The sequence below is a fragment of the Mus caroli genome, unplaced genomic scaffold (genome assembly GCF_978045245.1).
Source record: "Mus caroli unplaced genomic scaffold, Mus_caroli_1 scaffold_11, whole genome shotgun sequence".
NCBI classification, from domain to species: domain Eukaryota; kingdom Metazoa; phylum Chordata; class Mammalia; order Rodentia; family Muridae; genus Mus; species Mus caroli.
The window spans coordinates 81,592,501-81,604,614 of record NW_028227266.1 but is presented as its reverse complement, the minus strand read 5'-3'; the positions used below and the strand labels follow the sequence as shown (position 1 = coordinate 81,604,614).

The following is a 12,114-nucleotide window of genomic DNA, read 5'->3' as shown; positions in this document are numbered from 1 at the left end:
ATGGTGTGTGCATATAGGCTCCAGCTCTGGATAAGACAGTTGTTTTCTTCTCCTGCAGGCTGCAATGCACCTTCTGCATTGTATAAGAATAGGCAGCAGGTAGAGAGTTTGGGGATCCACTGAGACTTCTATACCCAAAGTGAGGAATGGTTTCATTAATAGGGGCTAGTCATCTAGTTATGGTAGTCAGTCCGAATCATTGGGAAAAAGCTTGTGTTGTGTGGGGTACTTCCTGGGTGTTCCTAACCAGTAACTCAGAAAGATGTATTCTGAACCCAACAGTGAGGGTTTTTTTTTTTTTTTGGTTTTTAGTAACCCACATCTTCTGGGTAGTAGCTACCCGTTCAGGGTTCTTCTATTCAAATTCTTCTTTTAAAAATAAGATCTTAAAGTTGGCTTACAAAATAGTGTGTTTTTTTGTTTTTTTTTTTCCCATAGATCCTTAGTTTGGACTAACCTACCTCCAACCTCTCCTCAGTCCTCTCTCTACTTACACATTTAATTACAAGTATTCGCCCGCCTCTCCTTTTAATGTGGCTTGGATTCTGTTCCCGCTGGGGTTTTTTTTCTTACCTTTTCTGAATAATTTTCTTTGAACTGCATGTTGTTAGATATTAGAATACTAAGTACTGTTTCCTAATTATACTTGCCCAGAACACCTTTCTCTATCTATTTGCACTAAAATGGAACCATTTTGTAACCCAGTCTGATAGTCTATTTTTTCAAAAATGGGAAGTTGAGGCTATTGATATTCAGAGTTATTCACAATTTTGTCTGTATTCTTATCACTTCATTGTTTCTTTGTTTTTGTTTTTGGTGTTTTCTTGGACTTTTTTGATAAATTGTCCTAGCGTTTACTTATCTTCTACGGCTCCTTGAGCGTGTTAATCTTTCTCTTCATTTTTACGTAGTCTTTCTATTATCCATAGTGCTGGCTTAGCGTTCTTAAATTCCTTTTATGTTTTTCTCCTGGAAAGTTCTGATTTCTATTTCCATTATTAGATTTACTACACACTATTATATAAATTGACAGTTTTGGGTTTTCAGAACTTTTAAATATCATCCTGGGTCCTCTAGCTTTAAACATATCAGTTGAATACTTATTACTTACAGTTTGTAGGTAAGACTAGGTAAGGATGTCAAAGCTACGGCAGCTTTTATGGAGAGTAACGGATGTAAATTACTGCAGCAGATATTGGTCCTAATTATATTGGGTAGGGGATTAAGGAGGAAGATACTTTGCATATCCAGATTTATTTTAGGCTCTAGACTCTCTCCTTTTATATAGAAGTTACTGTCACATTCATAGATGGAAGAAAAGCTAAAATTTGTACATTCTTTCTGAATCTGTACATACTTTCTGAATCTTCTCACTGATCAAATGACTGAAAGCAAGAGATAACAATGTGCTTATTTATTGAGATGGCCAAATTAAAGTTATAAACTTTGTATAATAAGAATATTTTTCAAACATGACTTAACTCCTTAAAAGTAGTGATACGGAGACACCCTGTGTTTAGTGATTGAAACAGTAAGGTGGTACTTTGATGTAATCAACTGTGAACGGATACAATCGTTTCATGTGATCCAAACGAAACTCCTAACATGTTAGAATGTGTAATGACGGTGCTAGGTAATGGAATTTGTACTTTTTGCTGTCAATGACAGCATTAACTTAGATCTTCTATTCTTGTATGTCTCTTTCTGTCTTAAGAATTTTTCCCCAGGGGACAATAAGATAGGTGAGCAGGTACCTGTGCTTGTCCTTCTGGCAACCTCATTTCTATCCTAAGAACCTATCCTAGTGTTAGACTAGGAGAGAGCTCCCTCATCATCATCCACGTGGACACATAATAAATAAGTCAATCAGTAAATAACTTTGAAAACAAAAAATGTTTAGGTAATCGCAGAAATTTGTTAAATTTCTTTCTATTACTCTATCATTACATAGAAGTATGCTAGTCCCATTACCAACTAGTTGGAGGACTGAACAACAACAAAAAGCCCGTTATATATTAAGTGTACTGTTTTTCTTTTCCAGGAGAGTGTAAGAACAATGTTCTTATACCAGGAACCATTCAAGTAAATGGCCATGGAGGACAACCATCAAAACTCGTGAAGAGAGGACCTGGGAGGAAGCCCAAGGTAGAAGTGAACACCAGCAGTGGTGAAGTGACACACAAGAAAAGAGGTAGAAAGCCCAAGCATCTGCAGTGTGCAAAGCAGGAAAACTCTGAGCAAAACAACATGCATCCCATCAGGGCTGATGTGGTTCCTTCTTCAACATGCAACTTCCTTTCTGAAACTAATGTTGTTAAGGAGGATTTGTTACAGAAAAAGAGTCGAGGAGGCAGAAAACCCAAAAGGAAGATGAAAACTCAAAACCTAGATGCAGAACTCATAGTTCCTACAAATGTTAAAGTGTTAAGGAGAAGTAACCGGAAAAAAACAGATGATCCTATAGATGAAGAAGAGGAGTTTGAAGAACTCAAAGGCTCTGAGCCTCACATGAGAACTAGAAATCAGGGTCGAAGGACAGCTTTCTATAATGAGGATGACTCAGAGGAAGAACAGAGACAGCTGTTGTTCGAGGACACCTCCTTGACATTTGGAACTTCTAGTAGAGGACGAGTCCGAAAGTTGACTGAAAAAGCAAAGGCTAATTTAATTGGTTGGTAACTTGAAGCAAAATATTGCATTTTAAAAATCTGTAACGCAGGTACAGTTAAGGAGTAAGTAGAACTAAGGTTTCTGCTTCCTTGCTGCTATGATGGATTAGGGAATGTTACAATTTGACTTGGGAAAATGGACAAAAACACATTTAGAAGATAATTTACATCTTTGAATGAAAAAAAAATCTATATACATATATATTTCAAATGTTTGCTATTTATTGCCCTTAGGTAGGTTATTCGGTTCCACATTCATTTCATTCGCTGTTTGAAATTGAGGACCTGTTATAAATTCTGGTTTATTTATGGAAGAGACAGCTCTGCTACACTATTAAGAAACATAGTATTCCTAGAGATAAAGTATGTTTCCTGTTAAATTGAGTTATTTTTGACCAAGTGAGGTACATTTTTACTGATAGCAGAAGTCATGCCCTAGGAAGAGAGATGTTACAGAGAGTAGCAGTACATTACGAATGGCTTCCTCTAAAGATAACTTTCCAGTTCCCACCATTTGTTATCCTGAAAAGTGTTGTGAGCTGTAGGTGTTCAGCTACAGAATATCTAGAGGAAGCTTTTGTTTTACTCCATTTCTGCCAAACTTAGGAGAAAAATGTATTGATGCAAAGGAAACATATCCACATTGGAAAACATTTGACTGTCTAATTTTTCAGACCTTGATTCTTATATCAGTCACTCTATCTCTGTTTATTGTGCCAAAGACTGAGAATCAGTGCAGTGGAAAGCCTGTTTTTGACTGTCAGGACAGCATACACTTTTCAGTACTGGAAAAGCTATATATTCTAAAGAGCAAGTTATTACAAAATTATGCTGAGTTGTATCTTTTTTTTGGTACTAAATGTAGGAAAATAATGCACTGGTGGGTCCTTTGACAGAGATATCTTAGAGAAAATGTTTAAGTGGTTAAAGGATTCAAGGAAAATACAGGAAACATGTATGGAATTTGATGTTTACTTGATCTGGATTAATGTCATTTTTAAACTTCAGACATATCCAGTAGGCTAAAATGACTTAAAAAGAACCATGTCTGTGTGCGTGTGTATATTGATAAATGGGTGTGATTGAATATATATATACAAACACATTCTTAAGTACTATTACCCAGGTATAAATTCTTTTTTCAGGATTTTTTAGATAGTAGTAGAATAAAAATAATTTTAAAATGTCATACTTTATAGTTTAATTTTAAGGAAAAGATTGGTTATTTTCAATTATTAAAAGTTAAAAATAGGCCAAATCACTTTTTATGCAATCATGTTTTATACAGTGGTCTCATTGCACATTGTGTTTTTTCTGCACTTTTTACGGTATCCTTATCAAGCTGGTATCTCAATATACACTCTAAAGAGAAACTCTCATTTAATGATTGTGCCTTGTATTCTATTATGTTTTGCATCATTAGTAAAATTAAGTTGTCTATTGTAAATGATAACTATATGACTTAGGAGAATGTATTACTATATGTCCTGCTATGGGAAAAGGAAAGCAGTTATTTATTTGTTTATGGTACAGTAGTTATTTTATATCTTGAAAACCAACATAAATGCCATTTCTATTGTTTAAAATTACTTTTTTTTGGTAAGTTTTAAGAATGTAGTATTTTCTGAGAACTGATATGGTACAAAGATGTAACCAGATCTTGCAGATACTACGTTTTTAAAAAGGAAGGATGGGGAATATATATCAGCATGACCCTGACGGAGAGAATAAAGTCTTTAATTGAACCTTGGCAAAATATGTAATTAGATTATAATTGTTTCCTTGTTTCCAATACAGATAAATGTTAACTGTCATTTAACTGTCTTGAAGAAGAATGAAAAGTGATGCATTTGGGCTTTTTAGATCATTTATAATGAAATTTGTACAGAAACCCTCCAGTGAAACTAAGTGAACCATTTTCCAGACCTTGACTGGATTGCTGTGATTTTACAGTTAAAAAATAATTTCAAAATTTTTAGGTTTTTTGTACATTTATTTTTTTCTAACAAATATATTGAACTATATAATTAAAATTAAGTAGTTAACCCTTCATAATGCAGAAACGGATGATGTGTTATATAGAAAAATGAGTCAATTTCACCATTACTGAAAATGATAGTGTGTACATTGGAAATTTAAGTCATTAAAGTAATTAGTTACTTTTGAAGGGAATCTATTTGAGAAATGTAATTTCCTGATGTTATCTGCATTGTAGTAGAAAATTAGACTAAAATCCATTTTTATAAATAAATGTAGTTATAAGGTGTGTTCAATATAAGGAAGTGCGCACAGTCTTAGTGTGGAGGACCTCTAGAATGGGGCACAGAGAGTTCCAACCTCTGAGCAGTGATTTCCATCTTTATTATAACAAGAAAATAGAACATTTCTGTATTAAAGACACTGTGTATTCATGACCGTATTTGGACATTTTTAGACACTGGTTTCTTAGGAAAGTAAAATGACTTGGATTGCTTTATTTGTAACTGAAAATATTGATATATTAATACCAGTTACGGACTTTATATTTTTATAATTTAGCTTCTGTACATTGCAGAAGATAAATTATGAACTTTAAATCATCATGTTTTGGTTTGTTTTACTGCTTGGAAAAGTCTCCTCTTTGCGACAGTAACATCCTGTATGTACTGTTTGTACGTCAGAAGGAGTTGTTAGCACTCATCTTAGGTATGCAATAAGAAAAATCTCGTTTATCAGAAAGGAAATTCATTATGTACATGGAACATAGATACTAGTTTTCAGGCTGAGTTGAGTGGTCCATGCCTATAATCCCAGCATTTGGGACGTGGAGACAGGAACATCCAAGAGTTCAAAGTTAACCTTTAGTGGCAAACCAAGTTCAAGACTAGGGCTACAACAGCAGCAATACCAAAAAGGCTCAGTTTATATTTCTAATATTCAACCATATTGTTATACTATCCCGTCTTCATGAAGCCCGAGTTTAGTAGAAGTTTCAGTATTGTCACAGGAATAGTTTAAAGACTCAGTCTAATTGCAACCTACCAGCCTTTGGAAGTAGAGATGTAGAATCTTAAAGTCTCACCCCTCACAGTCTTCTCTAGAGCAGTCTTTGTCTTCTGCATATAAGTATAAACTGATAATTAAGGGCCTTATTTCCATTGTTGTTTTCCATTGTTTCACTACAACTAAAGGTTGGTGGGTTACTAAAGAATTGTCACACTCTAACTAGATAGCTATGGAACATTTGTCAGATAGTTAGGCCACACCGGAGATACACGATTGATTGACTGGAAGCAGTTTCACTTGAAAATTAATTATGTAGGACAGTGAACAGCAAACATTCTCATACCACATAATCATTAACAGAACTGTCTCTTAGCTGTAGTGTAGTAGACTAACCGGAACCTTCAAGGTTTATTGAAATAAAAGTTCAACCCTGCATGATATTAGCAGCATTTATACTATGAGTTTCAGTTGACAGTGTTTTATTTTGACATTCCATTTTGTATCATCATAGCTATCTATAAGCTTCTCTCCAATGTAAGTTAAAAGTATGTGGTTTCAAGCTTTCTAGCTATCTAAAGAAAACAAACTGATTTTAATATTTTGTTCACGTGAAGTTCTTTCTTTTTGAGTAGGCTGAAAGGACCAAGATACTTGAGTTACTAAAGGGCTATTACCAATATCCATCCTTGTATGCAGGAGGTGTACAGTATTTTAAAAGTGAATAGGGTGGAGATTACTTTTATTTAGGATGCATTAGCCCCATATTATCCAGAAGATACTGCTAACAGTAGTAGCTTAATTAGGCAGTAAGTTGTCTTAGGTTAAAAATTGGGAAAAGTACACCTTTTGTTTCCATCCAAAAAAATGATTTCTAGATGACTTCAACTAAAATTAATGCATCTACTAAGAAACTATTTTGTTTTTAATTATAATTATCAAAGTGATCCAAATGAAAAGACATTCTCAACTATGTGCAGTACTCCAGGAGGAGGTCTAATTGAGTCAGAAGACTGTAAGTACCACTTTGAGCGCTCTGTAGATCAACCCACACACAGTACAGTGAGTAGATTATCTGAGCTATAAATATATTTTTTAGTTTCAGTAGCTCTGTTTTGAAATACTTTTTTAATGCAGATAAAAAAATCAGGAAATTAACCTTATATGGCACAAACCAAATACATAGTAGTATATGGATGAGTTTCTACATTTAAAGAACTAAGAAGATAGGTTCAGGATTGTATTATAGTACATGCACTTACAAGACAGATACACATGCTGATTACTTTCAAGGATGTGTGTGTTGGTTTATCACAACAATACACTTAAGAATAAGAAACAATGTTACATTTTTAGACCATATTGAAACAGCAAGAAGAGACAGGTCTTAAAAAGTTATTAAGAAAACTACTAAATCCCACCATGGGATATTTAGACGTCTAAATATAGCTCAATTTTAAAAAGCAACTGACCTAAAGGGTTAATGTTGTAACTGACACATTTCAAATTAAAATTATGTTTATTTTGTACAGAAAGCAATGTTAAACACAAGCAGATCTGTTGTATGTAATAAGTGACAGATTTTTTAAAATTATTTAGCTTTACTGATGTTTTATTTCTTCTAGACCTGGAGTATCATGTCATAAATGGCAGTCTTGCACCACGGTAGCAGGCTCTTTCTTTTTGTACATACTGATTGGACCTTTCTTTACTGTTACGTGGACACTTTCTATGTTAGTTTTGATGCATAATTCTTGGAATCCTTTTATACAAACTAGAATGTATGTGTAAGAATTCCTGTCCCTGCAATGTAGTAACTATAAACTTATTTTTAAATAAATAGAAAACTTGTTTTTCTAAGCCATTTTGTAGAGCCTCATGATTTCTTTGCTTTTCTGTTTATTTTGATTAGTTTTGGACAGCATAAAGCACTTGGTACGTACTCAGTAGGCAGCTTACCAAAGCAATTGTGAAATAGAAGCCATTATGTAAATTCTGGTTTGTTAGAGGTTCCATTTTTCTGTCTATTTGTGAAATGTTAAAATCATTATCAAAGATTTCAATCACCTAATGTAATTCCAGAGTGACTGAAGGTTAAAAAATAAAGATGCCTTTGCCTTTCTGTGTGTTTACTTAGAGCAGATTTATTGGCTTATATGTAAGTTACTGCACTGCTGATAAGTTTATGATAGTTTTATGAGGGCCACATGTCAAAAAACATTTGTACATAAATATTTACTTAAAGCTAAAGCTTTGTTAAGGCTTTTATACAGATCTGCAAGAATGCTGTTTTATAGCTTGGCATGGTGATGCATGTTTCAATCCCAAATGATCAAGGGTTCAAAGACAGTCTTGATTTTATGTGACTGTATCAAAACAGCAGCAATTAAAGCAACAACAACAAAGAAAACAACTTTTTCATTATTTTCCTACAGACCTGTTTAGGTTGGCATTTATATTTATGAACTCTTAAGAATCTCCAATTTTAGGATGAAGAATATTAGAATTATATGTAAGACTTTAAAGTTAAGTTTAAACAGGATGATAATTCATGTTTCTACTCATTCTCCATAAGAAATTGCATTTAAATTATTTTGTGGTAAACTTCTTAGTTGAAACAAATGTTTTTCAGGTACATTTTCTAAAATATACCTAATATTTAAAAAAAAATCAGCTAAGAAAAATCAGTTCCAAACCATTACTTTGAACTGATTTTTCTTGTTCCAATTAATGTTTTAGCTAAGCCTCCCCAGTATTTAAAAATAGTGAGATTAAAAGCCAGAGCTCAAAACTCCCGACCAAGCTTAATTACAGGACCTTGCAATTCTGAACTTAACACAGTTACCGTATGTTGGTTACTATGGGGAAGAGAGTTGTAGGGAGAATCCAATTCATTATTATCTTTCAGGCCAGTTAGACATGCTAAGCATGATGAAATGGAAGTCTGGTCTTCAAATTGGAAAAATGGGAGTTTGGCTTTGCAGATCGGTAAGGACTGAGTAACGTAGCAAGGCTGTTGCATGTTTGATCTTTACTGTCAAGAGAGTGAATTCAATATTCAAAGTCTAATCTATCCAAACAGCTTATCTCAGTCTTGTCTAATTCTTAACCTTTGTATTTGGCTCTTAAATTTGCCGTTTGATGTTCAGCACTAAGCAAGCTGTCTTATAGCCACACTGCAGGAGGTGACATTTGCTGGACCCTGGGAGCTTTGATGTAATGGAACAATATATTACAATAACAGTTGTTTGCTGTTGATTAAAAAAGAATAAACATTTTCCAAGCTGATTTCTCAAAGATAGTTTTAATGTCAAACATCCTCAAATTCTAATTTTTTTTTTTTTTAATTTAGGGTCTAGCTTTGATAGAAAGCAAAATTAATCACCTGAAAGAACCTGCTGAATTCCTAGAGTGTCAGAGTATTTTCATCCATCCATCCATCTACCGTCCCTAGCTCTCTGCCATCAACATGCCTCCTGCATTTCTGGTGCTAGAGAAAGCCTTATGGATTCAGTTCTCAAAGGATTGTGTTTTGACCTAATGACTCAGGGCTTTGCCTTTGTTTTTTCCTTCTTGGAATGTTCTCAAGGCTGAATTGCTGCTCCAACCAAGATTCATTCAAAAGCAGATCCATTCAGCCACCACAATCCTGGCACAAAAGTAGATTCGTACCCCAGTGAATACTTTGAAAACCTCCTATGTGTTTTAAGTATAGAATGTTATGTACGTGACAAGGTTGAATATTTATTCAGAGAAGACTGTAAGTTTTCACCTTGTAAGTGTATTTCCACATAAGCAGGAAGTGATGGCTGAAGACAATAGAGTAGTTTTAACTGCCTTCATAATCATTGAGGTAATGATAAGCCAGAACCAGTGTACACTCTGAAGAGTCGGGCTTTCTCAGTTAAGTTACAGCTTATCATTTAATAGACTAATGAAAAAAAGACCTTGGTGACCTTATATGACAAAGGATGCAGCTTTTATAAAGAGTTGAGAAACGTCACCCAGCAGCTGTAACAGCAAGTGCTCAGAGGGTAAGCTTGCTGGACTAAGATGGCTTTGAGAACATTACTATCACTTTGTCATCTTCCCTCCTGAAAGGCCAACATTTTAGACTGTTGGACAAAGTTTACCTGGGAGTGTTAGCTGAAACTTTACCTGTCATGCTCAATTGAAACCCTATACCAAATTTCATCACTTTCTACTTACCTTGTGATACTAAGACACCCTGGTAAATGACTGCCATGTTACCCAGAGCTGTGCGGTAAAAGGCTCTGAGATCCCTGTTTGGCTTTTACATATGAGCCTGGTAGTCAATCCCTGTGGCAATTATCATTTAATAAAAATATTTGCATTTCTGTTATTACCATTTGGGAACCAAACATTCATTAAATTCCCATAGTAGTGAAAAGTAGCTTAAAAAAATAAATAAAATGAAGTAATGCTAATTATTTCACCAAAAGACAAAAAGTGTGAATAAAAAATGTTAAATAGAAACAGCAAAAATTGCAGCAAATAATGTAATCTTATTAGCTAAATGAATAGATTTGTTCAATTCTCTAGCCAATCTTTTTTTTCAGGTTTGTTTTTGTTTTGTTTTTCAGTGAGGTGTGTATTTTCTGTCCTATATCTGTTGCCAAGCTTTCCGACAGGGCTAAAGTCACTGATAATAAGAACAGGGGCTTTTGTTGTTACTAAGAATGATACATAGGGCACTAGTCTGCTTTTTATGAACCTTATTTAGTTTTCACTTCAAGAGACCAGTACAATTATTTCATGTTGCATTAGAGAAAACACAGATCAGGTACCTTACGCTCCTCTGCCAGAGGAATAGTGACTGGTTTCTGCTGCTTGTGTGTTACCCTCTAGAGTCTTGAGGCAGTTCTGATGTGAACACAGAAAATCGCGTGCCATGGCCATGACTTGCATCTTGAGGTCCTGCTCTTGTTTCTTACAGGATTGCCATCTTCTCAACTTCTTTCTGTCTCTGAATCTCTGCCAATTTCAGATGTTTATGATTCAATGGATTGTAGTCTGGTATACAGATTTCATGGAATGTGAATAAAGCTTTACACTTGATGATAGTTTGTAATCTCAAGGTTATAACCTAAAATTTTAACTGCTATTATTTAAATTGGCACCTTAAAATTTTTAAGTGATAGGATCACCTGAGAAGGAAATGGGCCATTTGCCGAAAAGTTTACAAGCACTCCTGTATTTCTAGGCCATCTTTTATTCTTTTGGAATGTAGTGAATTAATTTTCTACATGAATGAGACCATCAACTAATGAACAGTAGAAATGTAATTATAGGCAAAAGAGCTTCACTGAAGTCATCATAGAAATGTCAGATCTTGTACAAGCTTGTACAAGCTTGCAATCCCACCTACAATGGAGGAGTGTTCCTCTTTCTCCACATCCTCGCCAGCATCTGCTGTCATCTGAATTTTTGATCTTAGCCATTCTGACTGGTGTGAGGTGGAATTTCAGGGTTGCTTTGATTTGCATTTCCCTGATGATTAAGGATATTGAACATTTTTTCAGGTGCTTCTCAGCCATTCCTCAGGTGGGAATTCTTTGTTTAGCTCTGAGCCCCATTTTTTTAATGGGGTTATTTGATTTTCTGGAGTCCACCTTCTTGAGTTCTTTATATATATTGGATATTAGTTCCCTATCTGATTTAGGATAGGTAAAGATCCTTTCCCAATCTGTTGGTGGCCTTTTTGGCTTATTGACGGTGTCTTTTGCCTTACAGAAGCTTTGCAGTTTCATGATGTCCCATTTGTCAATTCTCGATCTTACAGCACAAGCCATTGCTGTTCTATTCAGGAATTTTTCCGCTGTGCCCATATCTTTGAGGCTTTTCCCCACTTTCTCCTCTATAAGTTTCAGTGTCTCTGGTTTTATGTGGAGTTCCTTGATCCACTTAGATTTGACCTTAGTACAAGGAGATAGGAATGGATCGATTTGCATTCTTCTACATGATAACCACCAGTTGTGCCAGCACCATTTGTTGAAAATGTTCTTTCTTCCACTGGATGGTTTTAGCTCCCTTGTCGAAGATCAAATGACCATAAGGTGTGTGGGTTCATTTCTGGGTCTTCAATTCTATTCCATTGGTCTACTTGTCTGTCACTATACCAGTACCATGCAGTTTTTATCACAATTGCTCTGTAGTAAAGTTTTAGGTCAGGCATGGTGATTCCACCAGAGGTTCTTTTATCCTTGAGAAGAGTTTTTGCTATCCTAGGTTTTTTGTTATTCCAGGTGAATTTGCAGATTGCTCTTTCTAATTCGTTGAAGAACTGAGTTGGAATTTTGATGGGGATTGCATTGAATGTGTAGATTGCTTTTGGCAAGATAGCCATTTTTACAATGTTGATCCTGCCAATCCATGAGCATGGGAGATCTTTCCATCTTCTGAGATCTTCTATAATTTCTTTCTTCAGAGACTTGAAGTTTTT

The 12,114-nt window shown here is 34.9% G+C and overlaps 1 protein-coding gene across 5 annotated transcripts in view; it reads left to right on the top strand.

The window, feature by feature from the left end:
- The window catches only part of Phip (PHIP subunit of CUL4-Ring ligase complex), a 117,910-nt gene extending 110,993 nt beyond the window's left edge, over nucleotides 1–6,917 (top strand). For all 5 annotated transcript variants that reach the window (XM_029481607.2, XM_029481609.2, XM_021173412.3 and 2 more), the window contains one exon: nucleotides 2,042–6,917. In XM_029481607.2, the coding sequence (XP_029337467.1) occupies nucleotides 2,042–2,679 (638 nt within the window). In that variant the 3' untranslated portion in view covers nucleotides 2,680–6,917. The remainder of the gene's footprint in view (nucleotides 1–2,041) is intronic.
- The last annotated feature ends 5,197 nt before the right edge of the window (nucleotides 6,918–12,114 follow it).